Raw genomic sequence first — 20,951 nt, forward strand, 5'->3', positions numbered from 1 at the left:
CAGTTGCCAAGTCTTGCTGTTTTTACCTCTGTGATAGGGACTCTTAAATCTTTTTTTTTTGTGTTATGGACTCGTTTGGACATCTGGTAAAACCTATTCCTCAGGATAATGTTTTTAAATTTACAAAATAAAACACATAGGATTACTAAAATAGATGTATTTTTTCCTTTTTTTTTTAAATTTGGTTAGGCAATCGGGTTAAGTGACTTGCCCAGGGTCACACAGCTAGTAAGTGTTATGTGTCTGAGGTCGCATTTGAACTCGGATCCTCCTGAATCCAGGGCCATTCCCCACTGCGCCACCTAGCTGCCCCCGTATTTTTTTTTTGCACATCCATGTTTATGGACTCCTTGAAATCTAGGTTAAGAACCCTTGCTTTACCTCTCTCATATCCAATCCCTTTTCTCTGTTCATATAGCTACCACCTTAGTTCAGGATGTCCTCTGAACTGTTTCAGTGATCCTCTAATTAGTTTCCTTCTTAGAGCAGAGGTACTCTGAAATTTAAAAAGAGAGTAGTACTAAGTGAAAATACCATGTTTGTCACCTGCGACTACTACTTTTTTTGTTCTTCATTCCTTGGAGCTTTCTCTTAAATATAGGATCTCTTACTAATCTCTTCCCATTCCAAACTCTTCTCCACACAGCTGTCAGAGTGATTTTCTTTTGATGACGATTTCACCGTGCCATTCGTCTCCTCAGTAAACTCCAGTGGCCCCAGTGGTTGTTTTTAGGATAAAATGTAAACTTTGGGTTTTAAAGCCCTTCAAAATGTGATCGCTTACCTTTCCAAATCTCAGTTTACCTTCCTACTCTTGTGCTCTGTTGTCCAGCCAAATTGGCCATTTTTCAGTTCCTCACGTGAGATGCTTCATTTTCTGTTTCTATGCCTTTGTATTGACAGCCCTGCGTGTCTGCATTGTACTTACTCCCTCCTCACGTCTACCTCATGAGATTCTTTTTTTCCTCTAAGACATAGTTCAAGCACCCCCGGTAACATAAAGCCTGATTCTGGCCCCTGATTGCTAGAGCTCCCCTGAACTTTATTGTACTACATTTATTATTATTTTTTTTTAATTCTGTATTTACTTAGATTTGTTGTCTTCTTTGATAGAAAGTAAGCACCTTAAGAATAGGAATTATTTTTCTTCTATCCTGTCTCCTTTTTTTTTTCCTATCCTCTTTTCTTCTTGCTTTGTATCCCTAGCACCTAGCACAGTACCTGGAACTCAGGATGTGCTTGATAACTGCTTGTTGATTGATTGACTTCAAGGTTATCTAGTCCAGGACTTCTTAAACTTTTTCCACTCCTGACTCCTTCAGCACTTCTTAAACTATAAAAAGCTCTGCATAGTCCAGTTCCTCAAACAGACTCCTCCCCAACTTTCAGATGAAGAAACCAAGGAAAGAGCTTAAGTGACTTGCCCAAAGTCATAGGGCAAGTAGCAGAATCAGGATTAAAACCCAGATTCTTTGATTTTAAATCCATTATTCTTTTCATTTTGTTATATTGCTTGTTGATGCCCGTATGTGTGTGTGTGTGTGTGTGTGTGTGTGTGTGTGTGTGTGTGTGTGTGAATAAATATCCACGGCATAGTCTTTTTTTTTTAAACAAATCTGAGCCAAGGATTAACCTACAGTTCTTTCACTCCTTGCACTTATTTTAGCATAGAGGTAGAAAAGGGAAGAAATTTTTTAAGTAAATATGGTAAAGAGAAATGTATCACAATAAAAAATATAGAATCTGTGCCCCTTCCACTATTCTCTGATATTTTTGATGTCATCTTTGTCTTACAATCATGATTACTCAAGTAGAATATATGATTCTTTTCGTCATACTCTTAGCTGATGTAGCATCTTGATAATTATAAATTGATGGGTCTTTGTTGTGTTGGATTTTGTCTGTTTGCCAAAAATCTATTTCAAAATCGTCATACTTTTTGAAATACATATTTTAAAATGTTAATAATTTCACATTATATGAGAATGTCTTTTCCTTTGATTTTCTAGTTCTTTTTGGTCTGCTTGAAAAATTTTGGCCTTTCTTCCAAAAAGGGTTTTTATATTTTGAATAGAATGTTATTAAAGATCATCCTCAGTAGGTTAGTAGGAAGGGATTTATAGGTGTTGGTAAAGTAATTATTATTGCTGTTTTGTTTTCCTATAAACCAAGTGTGTTTTATTGATTACACAGTCCTGGTTCTCTTGGGTGGGTAATATTTCTTTTTTGTAACTCAGTGAATTTGAATGTTATTTTTCCTATAAACCCAGCAAATCTGTTGACCCTATACAATCTTCATGTGTCTTAAGCATGTTTCTGATTGTGTCATATACTGTTCATAATTTGTTTACATAAGGAATAACCTGCTTTTCTTTTTTACAGTTACATGGGAATTGGTCTTTCTGCTCAAGGTGTGAACATGAATAGACTACCAGGTATACTTGTGTTTGAAGTATAGTGTAGAACTGCAGGTAGCTGCTATTTGTCTTCATATTTGGGATTAGTGACAGTTTTAAATGGGCAAGGAATAAAATAATATTTATTTTAGTTGATTGTCTAAGTTGTGGATTCTAAGGGGAGGCTGGATTGTTTTAAAGACAGACTAAGAAAAGGGTAACTTTTATTCGTAGGATCATAGATTTAGAGTTGGAATGGACCTTGGAGGTGATTTAGGTCAATGCAAAGCTAAGAGCTTATCACCGTACCTTTTTATAGTCTTTTAACTTTCACAATTAGACCCTTTTCAGTTCAAATTTCTGCATGTGGGCTTTCCCCAACCACTAATATACTCCTAAGATGCCTCACCCATTTGGTATGTACTCAGGAATATAAACTAATTTTTATATTTGTCTTAAGGAAACCATAAGTAGTATGGCAAGTATATCACCAGAATATGTATCTTAGTGAATCTTATGTTTATCTGCACCATTTTCCCCTCCTGTTAGTTTGCAAAACTGAGTTGGATTTTTTGAAATTTCAAAATTAAAACCATTAATGTAAAGCTGTATTAAATGCTTTTTTAATATAAGTCAGTTCAGTTTGGCTTCAGATTGTATTTAGAGGTTTTACTTGCTTGCTAGGGCATCTTAACAGCATCTATGTAATAATAAATGTTGTAAAAGATATAAAGAGCATAGTGGTATGTTTTAAATAATGTTTCATTGTTTAAAATGACAGTTAATATAGAATGAAAGTTGTCTGTTCTAATGTAATTATAGCATTGTGATAGCAATCTGTAGTTCAGGTTCTGTTCAAATGGTTTAGCATGATAAGTGATGTTGCCTGAGGGATCACAAAATGCTTAATCTTTAGATTTGAATCACCTAGTTAACCAAGGTGATCTATTATCAAAACCCTGTCCTGTCAAACAAGAGAAGAACAGAACATCTCTCTCTCTCTCTTTTTTAAAATACGGGTTGCTTTTGAAATAAGTCTTGTAAAAGGCAGGACATTATATATATGAACATCCTTTCAGAAAAGAACATGGTAAAGTTACCCTGCAAATAATACATTTACGTGTTTTTTTTGTCATGTGAGAGCACCCTATGTTTCATATCTATAACTTCTTTTTTTTATCACAAGACCATTATGTTTTAAAAATACTCTAATACAGTGATTAGAGATTTAAATGTACAAACGAGAATTTGTTTTTTTTTGTAGCACTTCTGTATTCTTCTAATGGCCTTTTATGTATTTGTCATTAATTTTAAATGAATAAATCCAGTACAAAGAAAGTAAATTCCTTACATAAAACATGAAGTACAATAAATAAATTACTGCTTTCGGTTTAGGTTGGGATAAACATTCATATGGTTACCATGGAGATGATGGACATTCATTTTGTTCTTCTGGAACGGGACAACCCTATGGACCAACTTTTACAACTGGTGATGTCATTGGCTGTTGTGTAAACCTTATCAACAATACCTGCTTCTACACAAAGAATGGACATAGTTTAGGTACTGAGATAATTTATTGCATGTAAAATAAGCAAATGTTCTGATTCTAGAACAGGTTCTTTTTTACATTTGTCATCTTTACAACACTATAGTTTTACTTGATTTTTGATTACTGTAGGTGCAGTAGATACAGGGTTGTATGTTCTAGTCATACGAGTGAATTTGTGAAAATTGTGGGAATTTTTATTCTTGTTTAAAATTATATTGTATTTCAGAGACAGAAAAAACTATGGCAATACCACAAAATATCTAGATTAGGGAGTTTTCTGCTTTGCTGTATAGGAAACTTAGGTTTATTTTGTGGTTCATTTCCTGGTACAGCAAAAGCTAAGAATGCTGCTCATGCAATATCATCAGCCCTTGCGGGGGTTGGGGGAGAGTGAGGGGGAGGAACAGCAGTATGGTTGAAAAAAGATTAATTGCTACCAACCAAGTACATGACTTTAACATGTTATGAGGAGAGTTCCGCTAAAGAAGGATGGATGAAGGATGGTGGCTGCAATATAGAGGCATGCAGGTGAGTAGGTATTTTCTTTGAAAAGAAAAAGAAAGAAAAATAGGGTGGGTCATAAGGGAGAAAAAGGATTAGTAAAGGGTTGGACAAACCTAAAACTTGAAAAATTACTAGGAAAAATATTATTTTTTAGATCATAACACATAACACATTTAAAGCTGAATGTAGGCTTCAGTCTTGTTGCATGATTTTCATATCAGAAGTAGAATTTTGCAATCTTTTCTAAGCTATCTAAAATTCCATTCTTTAAGGAAAAGAAAAGAACAACCCCATGTGCTTTAAAAATGTTTAGCAGTTTGAGTCATTTTGTGGCATTTAAAAGCAGTATTCTAGGTATATGGCTAGGAATAATGCATTCCAATTCTGGGTTTTTGCAGCCCTTACCTTCATGAGTCTCTGCCCTTCCTTAGCTGCCGAAATTTTACTTTGGCCTAAAATCATGGAATTGGCTCATACATTACCAACAATTTCTTAGGCCACCAACCTACAATTAATTCCACTTGCAATTTACCTTCTTCCAGAATGAAGACTGGGACTGGTAGTAACGCCCTTCTTGGGGACAGCCTCAGTGCATACTTCAAAGAATAACCACAAAAAAACAGCCAAAACTCAATAAGCTATAAAAACAGGTACTTTATTAACAAGGAATTATTTCTATTTGGGGGAAGTGGGAGGGGGCAAAAATAAAATAGGATAAATATAAATACACTATCTTTTAACTATGAAAAGGAGGCTGGAAGAAATTGCTCTTAGCAAAGAAATAGAATTTTAAAATCAGAATATACAAGTTACTCTTTATATCTTACAGATCCTTCCAACATAACATAGTAATTTTTCCAGGAAATGTTTGAATTCCCGGCTATATTAGTAATAACAATAGTTCCTTGAACTGTCTGTTATTACTCTGTGTGTATGATTTGTGGTTCCATTTCATAATCTAACAATTAAAAAATTCAAATTCTTATTACATGATTATGAATCTGGTTAAGTGCTTATGGCATATTACTGTAGCAAGGACTGTCTCTGCCTCCTTTGCATCACAAAGGATGCTTGTTTTATGGCTGTCCACAGAGGGATTTTGATCAGGGCTACTAATAAAGATTATATATATGTTTCTTAAAGGTTCAAGGTGATTGTAATGGCTAAGATTTTTTTTTCGCAGGAAAATAAACTCTCTTATTTGTTTGCTGTTAATAGTATTCTAGTGCAAACTTGTCAAAAGAGTCTTTGTGTTCCTACATGATTTGGATTTTCAGGATGCTTAACTGACTGTAGAAGATTGATCTTATGTTATATTAAACTGGAGAAAATGAGACTAGAGTTTTGAATATATCTAATAATAGAGAGTCGGCTCTAAACTTTAGGAGATAATATGATAAGAGTTGTAGTCTGTTTAGTGTTTGGTTGAATGTACAATATTGATCTTGTATTGAACAAGAAGAAATTAGTCTTGTATGTAAAGATATGAATGTCAAACTATAATAGATGCTTTCTTCTGAGATTTTAAAAGGTATCATGGTTACAGGCAGTCTTTTTACTTAAGGTTCTGAAAATATTCTTTATTTAAAAGAGCTTTTTTGGAGGGTGAGTGGGAAGGGAAGGAGACTCGACTCCATTTGATTTATCAAATACTATCAAATTTTCACAAGTCTTAAGTTTGAATATGTTTTCCCTTAAGCATTTAAAAGTGGTAGGGAAGAGCAGGATACCTAATAGGGTCATGTCTTAATTACTTATAAATAATTTGAGTACTTCGGGGCAGTGTCTGAGGCATTTCTTCCAGACCAGGCAAGTGATGTTTAATTATTGTTCAGTCATACCCCTTAGGAAGTCTTAATGTCTATCCTTAGTAGATTACTTATATTTTGTAATCTGGTCTATTGGAACACTTTCCTGTACATAGCAAATTGAAACAGTTTTTTAAAAAATTGGCAATGAATATTAAAGTAAATGAGCTATTAGTTAATTCTTGTATTTATTTTTCAAAGTTGTGACTAAATGATTTTCTTAAAGTTGTCAGCTGAATACTTTAAAAGTACTTCCTTCCTCTGAGAATGAATTAACAATTGGAGTTACTTTAAAAATTGTTGAAAAATATACCCAGCTTTTAAAAGTGAAGTGTGCATGTGTCTGTGTATATGTATATGTGTAGTTTGTTGTATAGCTGTTAACTGTTGACAAGGTCTTAAAACTTTTATTCCTTAAAACCAAAATAGATTTGCTATTCAAATTTTTAGGAAATGTTTGGAAATGTTTTAATCAATAAAGTCTTATCTTTAGTAAAGCAAAAGATTATCGAAAAATGATCATGTTATAATATTATTGTTGTCTGCAAAGAAGATAGGGAATTCCTCTTAAGAATTTGTCAATGCTGTTGTATCAATGTTAGAAAATGAAATTATAAAATTTCCTGTTTTGCATTGGTTGACATTCTTTTTTTTAGATTTCTGAAGAATTTGAATGAATTTTCTTTGGTGCATAGACTTTTTACTTTCTCTGCTATTAATAAAGCTGAAATTAGTATATTTTGGTATAAAACTTGGAACATTTATGGTTCTGTTCTATTGTCAAGGCAGCATGAAGGTTTGGTATTTTAAAAATATTTTTAAGGTATTATAAAAAGAGTGGTTTGGGAGGGGAGGGGTTCTAAATGCAGAAGCTTCGTTGTGACAATTTATAGGTGGTAGCCTTTTTTAGGCCAAACTTGTGTAATGTGATTATAACATGATAATTTAAAAAAATTTAACAATACCAGTGCTTACACATCCAAATGAATGTTGATCTTTAATCACCTTGTTATAGGCTGTACCTTTATTCCAGTAATGCAGCTCTTTCTTGAAATGTTTTTAGAACTAGCCTTTGTAATTGCCTTCAGAGTATATTCTTTGGACTATATGATGGTGGCAAATCTTGCCACTTACTTACTTTGGAACTGCTTTCTAGGACTTAAAAGTAACCCCCAAAGTGAAATTAGAACAGTATTTTAAACAGTGGCAGCATAATAATAATAACTCATACATGATAGGGAGTTTGAAAATTTACAAAGTGAGGTAGGAGTATGTACTAGAAGGGTTAATCTTATTTTACGGATGAGGCCAGTTAGTAAATGTTGGAGCTGAAATTCACATTGTGTCTGCTCACTCCATGAGCTGACCTATTTCTGTATTACAACACCCTTTGTCTTTAGAATCAAAGTTTACTTAGTTGTATAAACTGATGATCACCCAGATGTACAGCATTCTATGTTTTCTTTTGAAAAGCAATTCTAATACTAGTTATCTTTTTGTGTTTTACAGGTATAGCCTTCACAGATCTACCGGTAAGATATAACTATCTTTTTAGAGTATATTTTGTATCTTGCTTTGTATATATAAAGTTATGATAGAAGAAATATAAATATGTATGTATTGTCTGTGTGTATATGTTGTATTTAGATGCCATGCATGGAGATCACATTCCTGTAATTACTGTATGATTGTAGACCTTCTAAGTTAGGGACTGGACTTAATCATTATATCCAGTTTCTCCCCCCCATTTTTACAAATTAGTCCACATAGAAGGTTTTAAAATGAAATCAAATTTAAAAAGTTTTTTTTTATTTTAGAATATTTAAAATTCTACCTGTAATGGTACTATTGAAATTTTTTTTAAATTGTATATATAATTTTTAATCACTACCTGCTTTTAAAGATTTTTGTGATGAAGTGCTTTGGATTATGTCTATAGCAGACTAAGGCCTCAGTGGCCATCTGGCTTTTGGTTTACCTTAATGCTAAGCCTATAGAACAAGTTATGGTAGATCAAACCACATTTTGTTTGGTAAATAGTTCTATCTGATGGGCAGGTGTGGTGTGGAAATATGAGTTGAGAAGGCCCATCTCCTTCAGTATCGTTTTTTGGCACCAGTTTTGCTATTGGTTTTCTCCTACTTTTAAATTAATAAATTATTTTCTTTCTATCATTAAGCAGGGTTAGCATGAATCCAGCCCATCAGTCAGCCAAGCTATTCTCTTACAGATTTTCTCTTTGCATATGACAGCCACAAGGCCTGTATCATATTTCTGCTGTTCCTACACAAGAGGAACATAACAGATCAGGTCAGATCTGCTGCTGGGAAAGCTGAAGAAATTGGGGAAAGCTGGCCCTGCCACTGCCCTCCAAAACCTTCATTTGCTTCTCTGCAGCTTAGGGGCCTGGAATCCTTTCAGAAATTTTTGTGACAATTCTTTCAGGGATCTTTACCCCCATTTGAGAAATACTGTGTTAATCCGCAGTGTGATTAATTTAGTTATGGATTTGGGAACATGATTGCTCTTTTAGTGGTAGCATTCTTCATTTTAAAAAGATGATAGTTCCTTTCTTACAGTAAGCTTACTGAAATATATTATTAATAATTAAATCAAGAGGCACTGTTATAGTGAATTAATCTTGGAATCAGGTAGAAATGGGTTCAGTGCATTTTTCTAAGATAAACTGACTGTGATTCCTAGGGGAGCAGCTTAACCTCTAAGTGCCCCATGCACACGCCTGAAACTTAATGGAAGGAATTTATTTTGTCAGCAAAATCAATGGTCTGGTCCGTACACAAAACAACCACAAAAGTTAATTGATTTGTGTCTAACAGTTTTAAAGAGTGGGTGCTTATACACATCGTTTCTTTTGTAGAACAAAACTTGAATGTGGTACATATAGTATATTTGAACTAGTTTTCTTCTAGACTGTAGATTAAAGGAGGTTTTCAGTATTTTATTTTTTTAACATTTGAAAAGAACATAAAAGTTTTTGTCTAGTTTTCTATCATACATCTAAAAGGATCTATAACAGAGCTCCCTTTTTCTAGTCCACTTCAGGCAGTGAACCAGTGGTAGCAATCTCCTTAATCCTACATGCATCATTGGAAAATAGGCTTTTCAAATCAATCCATGTATTTTCAGGAAGTCAAAATTTATGATTTTCATTCTCCCCCCCGAAGATTTTCTACTAAAATGTTGATTATATATCCAGAAATCATATTCACTTATTTTATATGAATGAGACCTAAGTGGGTCTCAGCTTGTCATTGAATCATATAATTTTACATCTAGAAGCGAATTTTATACATTTTGTAGTTTAAATTTTTGTATTCTCCAAATTTGCAATAACTAGTAACTCATTAGAACAGAATAAATTTTGTCAGTGTTGAATAAGTATATTTTTAAAGTATGTTTGGCCCTTTTATTGTGGCTTTATTACTTTTATGGATGGGGTTCACTGTGTTGATAATCTTTATTATAGAATAAGTCTTTATCTAATTCTTTTTAAAAACAATCCTCTAAGTATTGCTCCTAATAGAAAAAATAATGTGCTTTCTCTAAGCTTCAGTTTCCATTTTAACAAAATTAAGGGGTTGGAGTAGATCTCTTTCTTCCAGATATAAAAGTTTATTTCTGTTGAATCAGGAAGATTGTTAAATACAGATAACATTTTGGGTTTTATTTTACTTTCACATTTCCTTAAGAGGACTTTAGAGAATTCCAGTAGAGCTTCTGTTTTCTCTTATTTTCTTTTGTTTCAGATTTCTGGTTGCATATCAGATAGTGCTTACAGCATCTGGTTTCAGCCTATAGTACTTACGCCCTTTAATATGTGTTTAAAAATATTTGTTTCTTATCTTCTTTGATTTCCTTGAGTGAAGGGCTATGTGCCCTGATATCAAGCATCCATGCTGTTACTATTTAATGTATAATTGTATAGCACTTCATGCCTCTCATAGTGCTTTTACATACATTGCCAATTAAATCTTCATAAAAACTCATGTGAAATATGTGGGGCCAGTATCACAAATTAGGGAGTTGAAGCTCATAGTGGTTGGGATTTGCCTAGGATTAAACAGCCAATGAAAGAGTCAGGAGTACTCGAGCACTCTTTACGCAGTGTAGCCATCTTTTAAACTAGATTACCCTATGTGCCCTTCACAAATCTTAGAGGTCTGTTACTGGAGTTCAGTATTTTTCTTAGACATTTAGGTAGTTAGGTTCACAAAATTTTGTATTATGTGCCCGTAGACTTCAGTCAATTCAGGCATTTATTCAATGCCTGTTTATTTGCCAAGCATTCTTATCCATCCCCCATCTTGAGAACTGTGTGTATGTGTCTGTCTGTCTGTCTCTCTGCATTTATGTGTGTATTTCAGATATCTGTTTAAATATACAAATTTCTTACATTTTTATAGTCTGATTATTCGACATTGCCTAAAGATTCTGTATGAATATCTCCTTTACCTTTTTACTTGATGGTTTCTGTTAAATGTTGAGAGATAAAAGGTAGCATAGGCACAACCAGGATCCAGTACATCTACACTAAGGATTTCACATCAACACACATCAACACATCAATACAATTTACAAGAATGTATCTAACAGTAGGCTCTAGCCAGACATGGTAGCACGCATCAGTCATCTTGCTACCAGTGAATGAGCTTGAGGCTAGCGAAACTCTTGAACTTGGGAGTTCTGAGGTTCAGTGGGTTAGGCCGATTGGGGTTTTCACTAAGTGCAGCATTAGTATGATGGGTCTCCTTGATGGAGAGGGGAATGTTGGGAGGGACAGAACTCAGGATACTTAAAGAGGGGTGAATTGGCCCTGGCCAGAAACAGAGCAGAATTTCAATGCCCTTTTCTAACCTGGGTGAAATAGGGATACCTAGCCTTAAAAATAAATTAAAGTGGCATCTCTTCATGTGAGTGTATGAATGTATCTGTCTATATCTAAATAATCATAATAATACCTCACATTTATAGACCTTTAAAATTTGCAGAGTGCTTATGTACATTATTTCATTTGTATATCAGTATGTATAGGTTTCTTGAGGACAGAAATTATCTCTTTAGAAAAAAGTAATGCTATGCACATACCTGAATGCTCAAATAGTTTCTGATGATTTAGAAAGATATATGTTTAGGAACAGTTTTGTCAGGAGAAATACTTTGCCACCTTCCTGCATAACTGATTTTTGTTGACTGTTTTACATTCTGTATGTATTTTTTATAATGATTGTCATTAAATCATCTAGTCTCATAACAATTTTAGATAACCTCTACTAATTGGTAGTTGTGAATAGTCTACATAAAATAAATTCACTGATGCTTTTTAAAATTGACTGCATTTATTATAGTGAAAAAATGTTCTTTCCAAGAGAGAATTTTTAAAAATTGGAGTATTAGGAAATAAACTAATAAAATATATTATCTTACAGCCAAATTTGTATCCTACTGTGGGGCTACAGACACCAGGAGAGGTGGTAGATGCCAATTTTGGGCAACATCCATTTGTGTTTGATATAGAAGACTATATGCGAGAATGGAGAACCAAAATACAGGCACAAATAGACCGGTTTCCTATTGGAGATAGAGAAGGAGAATGGCAGACCATGATACAAAAGTAAGAGTGAAGTAGTTTGAACAATTTTCAAAAATTGCATTTTATAAAATATTTTGGCAGTTGGTATTCTTTTGGTCTTCAGAGAAAGTTTTCACATGCAAAATAGTCTTTTATTAAATTATGATCACCTTATTGATAAATTTTGAATTTCTGTCACAGAGTTATTGCCTTAATTTTGAGACTAGCTGGGCAGCTAGATGGCACAGTGGAGAGAGCGCTGGGCCTGGAGTCAGGAAGATCCATCTTCCTGAGTTCAAATTTGGCCTCATAATAGCTGTGTGACCCTGGGCAAGTCACTTAACTCCGTTGGCCTCACTTTTCTCATCTGTAAAATGAGCTGGAGAAGGAAATAGCAAACCACTCTAATATCTTTGCCAAGAAAACCCCAAATGAGGTCATGAAGAGTCAGACATGACTAAAAAACGACTGAACAACAACTGAGACTAAAATAAAAATAATGGGTGATTGGATATAAACTTTTGTGTCTGACATAGTACTTTGACACAGGAAAATAGGCAACATTGTCTGGAGGACATAGTAGCTATACGTGGGATTGCAGGCAATTAACTAGAAATGACAGGTCAGATTAGGGCCTTGCATTCCTAAATTGTTGAGGTGAGATGTATGTTTCCTTACCTGCTGTTGGGCATGCCATCGAATCAGTGAGTGACTGGCCAGAATTCTTCAATACATGGATGTTAGCAGTTGCTGTTCATTTTGATGTAACTGCATGTAGGAGCAGAAGTGAAGATTCCTCCAGTACTTCCATGGCTTGAAATAGAATTTAGACATTGTAATCAGATCACACATTTTAAATAGAACTAATTTTCTGTTTCCCAGTAAGCTAGTATAGAACCCATATCTGAAATTGGTAAGATAACACAAACATGATTGAGTTATATAATGATAAACCTTTAAATAGAAATAAACTTGGAAGGCAACTTTTCGGTCTTAGAAGACTTTAAAAATACATATTCTTCTTGAATCATATAATTGGTTATAAATTACTTGTATCCAAATTATTGCTTTTCCCCCCAAACGTTAGGAAGAGTCATTTATCATCCTCAGAGGATTTAATTCCATAGAATATATGATGTAGCTTTAAGAATTTAGTTATGTAAAAATAAGCATCACACTATCAGTCATGCATACCTAGTAGGATAATTGCTCATATTTAGATTTGATAAGAGGATGAAGATAATTTTAGATTGCACGTTTTGCATTTTATAATAACAACAGCAACAATAAATAGCATTTATATAGTGCTTAATTATGTGCCAGGCACTGTACTAAGCACTTCATAATTACTATCTCGTTTGATGTTTACAACAATCCTGGGAGATAGGTGCTGTTATTATTCTCAATTTACAGATGAGGAAACTGAGGCAGACATTAAGTGAGTTGCTCAGGTTCACCCAGCTAGTTAAGTGTCTGAAAGTGGATTTCAATTTAGGTCTTGCTGACTCTAGGCCCAGTGCCGTGTCTACAGTTCAGTCTTGCTAGGTAGTAATTATTCTTCACGGATTAATTCAATTGTAGCTCACTAGTAGAACTTGAACAAGTCATTTGTGCACTAGGTAAGGCTTGAATCCCTTGAATGCTTTGTGCTTTCACATGTTTAGCATAGCTTATCTCACAGTATGCCATGGAAGACAAAATTTTCTAATTTGAAAAAATATTTATAAAAAAGTAATATTAAAAATGTCTCTCTGATTCTAGTGAAATGAATGATAGCCTTGGTGGCCACCTACTTCTTTAGTGCCATTGCCTCCTAATGTGATAGTGTCATGACAGCTTCGATCAGCACTTTGAAAGAAGCAGGGTCCTTCAACTTTGTGCACCAGAGTCATCATCAAGAATGAAGTTATTATAAAATTAGAGCCTTGTAACCTAAAGGATGGCTATGTTTGGATGCTATTAGAGAGTTGTAGGAGAATAAATATGACTTTATTAGTTTGTGTAATTTTTCTAGGTCATATTTAGTTACCAAGATTCCTTGGCATAATAATATGAGCAAGTTGACATTTGTTTCCTTGAGATCCATACTTACAAAAGAGGAAAGAAGAGGTGAACTATTTAGCTGTAAGCAGATGTGTGGTTTTAATAAAATAATTTGAATAGATTGGTTGATGGAGTGGCAGATAATTTTATTGGTGAAACTGTTCGCTTTGGTAAATTTTCTTTTGTCAAGTAAGATTCACTTAGTTTTTGCAAAATGTTTAGTTTACCTTAAGGGGAAGAGAACAAACATTTGTGTAGTGCCTCCTATGTGTCAGGCACTGTGGTAAGTGTTTTACGAATATTATCTCGTTTGATCCTCACAACAATTTTACAAGGAAGGTGTTGTTATTATCATCCTCGTTTTACAGTTGAGGAAACTGAGACAAACAGGCTGACTAGCCTGTGGGTTCCTTACCTAATAAGTGTCTGAGGCTGGATTTGAACCTAGTTCTTCCTGACTCCAGACCCAGCACTCTGTCCATTATAACATTTAGCTGCCTCAGGAAAACCAACGGTGGTCCTAGGATGTATTTCAGAAAAGCATAAGGTTTATGTTAATTAACTATAGATTGTTCTTGTCTTTTATATGAAAGCTTTTTAATGAAAAATTTAATTGACTTTCTGTTCAGTATAACTCAGTACTGTTTATCTGTCTATGCAGTTCCACAGTATTGGTTGAAAGATTAATCCCTCACCATTCATTTATGTAGAATTTATGTAAGCAAGTTTCTTCTTCATGATTCTTAGTTAATGTCTTATTTGCCTTCATTTTTCTATTTTTTTCCTCCCACAGGTTACCAGTGATTTCTTAAGTACTACATCTCTGATAACCTTTTCTTTGTGTTTATCTCCTAGAACTTTTGTAGTTTTTAATTATGTGGATCATTCCCTCCATATAACTTTAGGATCCCCCTTTGACTTATGGCAACAACCCTTCTTTCCTGGTTCTCTTTTTCATTTCTAACTACTTTTTTCACCTCTTTTCTGCCTGTGAAAAGTATGACTGTCTTAGGTCATCTTCTCATTGCCCACTCATTCACTCGTGTTCCTTTCTGTTCTTTCTGTCTTGAAGATCTCATCAGGTCTAGTGGATTTAATTTTTTTCTGGCAAGTGTCTCATTTACACATCAAGTCCTAATCTCTGTCCTCAGCTCCAGCCCTATATCTTCAGGTACCTGTTGGATATCTCTGCCTGCTGCCTTCAATACTTGACACTCAGCATTTCCAAAACCTGAACTCCCATCTCCTTGCTAAAGCTTTGTCCTTTCTAAACTTTTCCATTTGTCTTGATGACATCATCTGGCTCTTTGTTTACATTCACCCAGCCACTACCCTAGTTCAGGTCCTCATAACCACTTGCCTGGACTGTAGTACTGTCCAGGAAATTGGTCTCCTCCTGTTCATTGCGATAAAATAAACTTTGTAAGGCACAGGTCCAGTATAAAATACAAACTTTCAGCCTGGCTGGCATGTAATTCTGTCTATACCAGCCTACTTTTCCAGCCACATGACTTTCCATGTACTTTTCATTCTAGTTTAGCTGATCCTCAAACTTGACATTACATTTGAGATCTCTGTGTGTGTTCTTTCTAAGCTTCGAATATATTCCTTCTGCATTTCTACCTTTCAGATTCTTTATCTTGCTTGATAGTCCACCTTAGATGCCATATTTCTGATACAGTTTTCCTTGTTCTCTTCTACTTGTCCCAGATTTTCTTTCTGGCTTAGCAGTGGGATTAAGTGAGCTTGCCCAAGGTCACATAGCTAGTAAGTATCAAGTGCCTGAGGCCAGATTTGAACCCAGGTTCTCTTGATTCCAGGGCTGGTGCTCTATCCACTGTGCCACCTAGTTGCCCCCAACTTGTCCCCAATTTAAAGTATTTTCCCCATCAAATAGTGCCATGGTATTTTGTCTGGATCTCTCTTTGTTTCTATCACTGGCTGCCTTGTGGTATTTTATTATACTTATGTGTGTGCATATCCTGTCCTCTTCAGCAGAATGTCTTTGAAGTCAAGGACTATTTTTTTTTTTTGCTTTTGGAATTTGTATCATCTCTCACAATGCCTTCTTTGCATATAGGAAGCACTTAATAAATGTTGAATGAGATTCAGCTATCCCTCCATCCCCAATAACACCTTAGCTGATCACAGGGTAGAGGAAGCCACATTTGAATATGTATATTTTGAATACACTCATAAAATTTAGGGGAAGAGTATGGTCAGTGGAAATGAGAGAGGATAAGTAAAAAGTTACCATGTTCAGTAGAAGGAATTCTGAATTTGGAGTCAGAAGGCCTGGGTTTGAATCATGGCCTAGCTGCGTATGATCATATGCATATGACAACAAAGTACTTCACCTTTCTGGGCCTCAGTTCTCCTCTTCTGTAAAGTGATGGAAATGGAGTGGATGACTTTCTAGGTCCCTTCCATTTCTAAATCTATGACCTTGTGAAGGGAGCAAAGCATTTAGAAAAGCAGATGGCATTTATGGCCATGAGACCTAGGAAGTAGCAATCTAAGCATGTTTGGCCTTTGGAACATTTTTTTCCTTTTAGAAAAGCTACATAGATGTATGACACCTGATTATTTAGACATCTTTAAAAGTTGAGATCTGAAATGTTCTATATTTCTGAGAAATGCTTTTAAACATAAATTATAGAATGAAATATGTATGTATATGTTTCTAATTAAGGATATGTTCATTCTTTTTTTTTTTTTAAAGAATGGTTTCGTCTTATTTAGTACATCATGGGTACTGTGCCACAGCAGAAGCATTTGCCAGATCTACAGACCAGACTGTACTAGAAGAATTAGCTTCAATTAAGAATAGGCAAAGTAAGAACGCAGTGCGGTATTGTTAATGTATTTTATTTAGGGTTTAAGTTTCAAGCTGTGTCATTCTTGTGAAATTTGCTTTTAATGCTTTTCATTTTAAATTGCTCATTTATATAATTTTAGAATAATTTTAGACCTACAAAGTTCGTTCTAATAAACATTTTGATGTTCAACTTCAGAGAGAATGAATAAGAAAGAGAATTGTCATAGAATTCTATGTATTGATAGAAAAATAATTTGTGAAAATTTTTGGTAAGAAATGTCTTCCTAAAAAAAAAAAAAGTCTTCTTGATTGATGGCCAAGCCCTTTGTACCTACTTAGAAGGAAAAGAAATATAATATGTTCTCTTAACTTTGAAACCAAAAGATTCTTATGTGGAAGATATTAAAAATAAAAATGATTTAAATAATTGGTGGGGATTGGTGCTAATGAGGCCACGGTTGTTAAGTCTGCTGCAGTGGCAAATAAGTTTAACTTTAATGGTCATGGACTATATCAGAGTTTGTTTTATTTGTGACAGAGGCAATTTGACGAGTATACTTAATGTTTTTGAAAATGCTGCTCAGTTTAAAGCCATATTAATGTGTAAAGCTTAGCTTATTTTTTTGGACAAGAGTCAGAGATTAGGAATGAAAGCCTAATAAAGAATTTTATTTGTTTTCTGATTCTTTAGTTTCCATAATTACACTTGAAACTGTAGTGTTTACTTAGCATTTTTCATCATTATATGTACATTGATCTATATTGTATTTATTGAACATAGATGTATGACTTTCTGTTTTTTGATTATATGGGCATAACCAAACATAATAGTGCCCTGACCAGTATTACTTCAAAATAACATCATTCTACATTTTAACCAGAAAGTACTTTGTGTTAATCTGGCTGAGACATAGTCATATTTTTGGGAGAATGAGTTACTGCATGAGCCCTAGTATAATTAATTTCTCTTAATGTTAGTTTGCTTGTTCCTCACATTGCTTACTAAAGTATTCAAAACATAATTTCTATATAACTTAGTTTCCCTCCAGTAATATTGTTTTGCCTAAAATAATATTTTTTAAAGTGAGCTATTTAATGTTATTCTTCCTGGTATGCCTGTAATCCAAAGTGTGACTCATTTCTGTTTGAGACCAAGGCTTTCAAGGGAGATATAGAAATCTGTCATTGAGAATAAATAATAGACACTGCAGATTTTTAGGTACCCGACTTTTTAGGTTTTTAAAAAATTAACTTTTTACTTCATTTTAATGAACAGGAATTCAGAAGTTGGTATTAGCAGGAAGAATGGGAGAAGCCATTGAAACAACACAACAGTTATATCCAAGTTTACTTGAAAGAAATCCTAATCTCCTATTCACATTAAAGTGAGTTTCTCTTAGGTGATTTGATGTATAGTACTGTAATTGCTTTAAATTTAATTTTGCTTTTATTTAAATATTTGTAAAGATTCTTCCTTTAAAATGGAATGTTTAAATAATAAAAACATGCATTGTTTAAAAATACAATATTTTGCTATCTGACGTGCATTTTACGTCTGTAATTTTTCATTGTAGAATCTATAATTAGACTCTGTATGTCTTTTTTATTTTTAAAATAGCTACTTGCAATAAATCTTTTAGGGATTTCTTTTTAAAAAATTAACCTGTTTCCTCAGTACTTTTTGCATTTAAAAATCTTGGTTCTAGAGTTATATTTCCCATAGAAAATCTCAATATGAGAGAGTAGAACTTATGCAGACTCATTTTGAAGGGATGCTCATTTTCTTGAGATCTTATTAACATCATTCTTAGGCATATGACTGATTTAAAATAAAATCATATTTTGTTATTTTGCTCGACTTAAATCATCTCATCTCAAATTATTGGTTACTTTAACTTTTAACAAAAAAAGATACCTCTCCTCCCTCCCTTCCCACCATCCCCAGTATTTACATACAATATTGGCAAAATTCTGAAAAAAATGTACTTTTTTTTAAACAAAATCAGTTAAAATTCAGATCATTAATATGCAAGATGCTGTCAAAAATAGATTAAGATAAAGCACTAAGTTTAATGCCTTTGTGTAATGTATGCTATAATGTCATCTTTCTTTTGTTCTTTAGGGTTCGGCAGTTTATAGAAATGGTGAATGGTACTGATAGTGAAGTAAGGTGTTTAGGAGGTCGGAGTCCAAAGTCTCAAGACAGTTATCCTGTTAGTCCTCGACCATTTAGTAGTCCAAGCATGAGCCCCAGCCATGGAATGAATATCCACAGTTTAGCATCAGGCAAAGGAACCACCGCACATTTTCCTGGTGAGGTTCATCTAGAGAACTTGGTATTTTGCTTTTCCTTACAATTTTTAATAAGTGAGTAAAAAATACTGTACAATGTTTTTCAGAAAGTTTCTTTTGAAAGTAAACATTAAATGCTGATTTTTAGCTAGTTGGTATTCTTTGGTTGATTTCAACATGGTCAGAGCTCAGTGACGTTTGTTGTTGTGATGTGTTATATACAGACTTAGAGTCAGGAAGATCTCAATTCAAATCCCACCTCAGACGCTTAGTTCTGTTACCCTAGACAAGTCACTTCACTCATGGACCTCAGTTGTCTTAGCTGAAAAATAGGTTTAGTCTAGATGGCCTCCAGTGGCCATTTGAACAATAAATATATGATCCCATAGTTTTGGGCTTCTTAACTTTGATGTTGAGAGAGTGAAATATCTATAGGAACATTAATATATAAATTGTCATTAAAACTTATCAGTTGAGTAGAGGTGACAGTTTATTGATTTCCCTACCCCCCTCATTAACAAGCATTTATTCTTTTCCGCTCATACCCTTCCTTCAAAAGGGGTGGTGGTGGTAGAGAAAGACCCTTGTAACAAATACGCATAGCAAGCAAACCAAATTCACAATGCCCATCTGAAAATGTATGGGGGTTGTGTGTGTGTGTGTGGGGGGGGTTATCTGAAATCTGGTCATACTGTAACGAAGCAGGCCAAACTTTTTAAGGATATGGGTTGTCACTTAGGAAGTATTTTCAAGTTACATAAGCTTGATCTGAAAGTAGTACCTAATTAAGGCTGAATTTCATGTTTCCATTAATTTTGTAATAACCTAGATCAAATAGGGAACATCTTATATATTTGTATGGTCATATAAAATCCACCAAAATCCGTAGTAAAATGTCACAATGCAATCTACCTTAAGCATATACATCTTTTGAATAAGGTTGCCATGTATTTCACTAGAGAATATGTACTAATACTTTGGATACTAACGTGTTCTGACACATAGGAAACTCACACTAAATATTAGAATTTCTTCACTGCCTTTCAAAAGGTTTGAGTTCATTAGCAAAATCAACTTTACTTTGTTGTCAGTGGTTCATTTCCCACTCATTACATAATCTTTATATCCTTGAGTAAATCTGTTATTTATATGGTGCCTGACCTAATAAATGCTTTTTCATGTTATTTGAGATTTTTATTGTCTTAGCATTGTGACTAATACAGATTGTGGAATATTTTTGCTAATTAAATTTAGACCCTGACCACATGAGCAAATTAAATTACTTTTTTCTTTTATTATTAAATCTTTTATTCCTGTTTTCTTTAGGTTTTGAAAGTTGTAGTAATGGAGTAATATCAAATAAAGCACATCAATCTTACTGTCATAGTAAACACCAGTCAACCAGTTTAAATGTTCCAGAACTGAATAGTATAAATATGTCAAGATCACAACAAATTAATAGCTTCACCAGGTAAGCAGTCACTCTAGGTTTTATAGCTTAGTTGCCAGTAGCAGAATATTAAAAGTGTGGTCTCAAGTGGTCATCTGTCTGGGGTCCGTACCAAGAAAAAGGCATCAAGGTTCTGGGAAGAAGAAACAGAGCCTGAGGGTAGACAGGGATGAGTGAGAGGATAGCCCTTGGGGGGGGGGGGATGTATATGTATGGGTGTGTGGGTGTTGTGAGGAGTCAGAGTCATACTGAGCCTTTAGAAAGGTTAATTGACTTAACCAAGGTTACATATATTAAGTAGTCACAATTAGGCATTATTAGGCATTGGACACTAGCCTGCGAACCTAATACATGTTGGTAATATGGTTTCTATGGGAAAATGTTTCATGGAATACAGCAAGAACCTCTGTTACCATAGGCAAAGAAGATTAAGCACCAAAATAGAAAATATACTGAACAAACAAATCAGGTGACCTTGGTTCTAGTCCCAGATTGACC

At 34.2% G+C, this 20,951-nt stretch overlaps 1 protein-coding gene across 3 annotated transcripts in view; it reads left to right on the forward strand.

Annotated features, from left to right (window-relative positions):
• Positions 1–20,951, forward strand: part of RANBP9 (RAN binding protein 9) — an 88,430-nt gene that overhangs the window by 44,113 nt on the left and 23,366 nt on the right. For all 3 annotated transcript variants that reach the window (XM_020986779.2, XM_078153586.1, XM_078153587.1), the window contains exons 3-10: positions 2,383–2,435; positions 3,792–3,959; positions 7,770–7,792; positions 11,708–11,892; positions 16,616–16,728; positions 17,988–18,096; positions 18,834–19,024; positions 20,330–20,474. In XM_020986779.2, coding sequence (XP_020842438.1) covers positions 2,383–2,435; positions 3,792–3,959; positions 7,770–7,792; positions 11,708–11,892; positions 16,616–16,728; positions 17,988–18,096; positions 18,834–19,024; positions 20,330–20,474 — 987 coding nt within the window. The remainder of the gene's footprint in view (positions 1–2,382; positions 2,436–3,791; positions 3,960–7,769; positions 7,793–11,707; positions 11,893–16,615; positions 16,729–17,987; positions 18,097–18,833; positions 19,025–20,329; positions 20,475–20,951) is intronic.

The sequence above is a fragment of the Phascolarctos cinereus genome, unplaced genomic scaffold (assembly GCF_003287225.1).
Source record: "Phascolarctos cinereus isolate Bilbo 61053 unplaced genomic scaffold, phaCin_HiC Scaffold_4;HRSCAF=312, whole genome shotgun sequence".
NCBI classification, from domain to species: Eukaryota; Metazoa; Chordata; class Mammalia; order Diprotodontia; family Phascolarctidae; genus Phascolarctos; species Phascolarctos cinereus.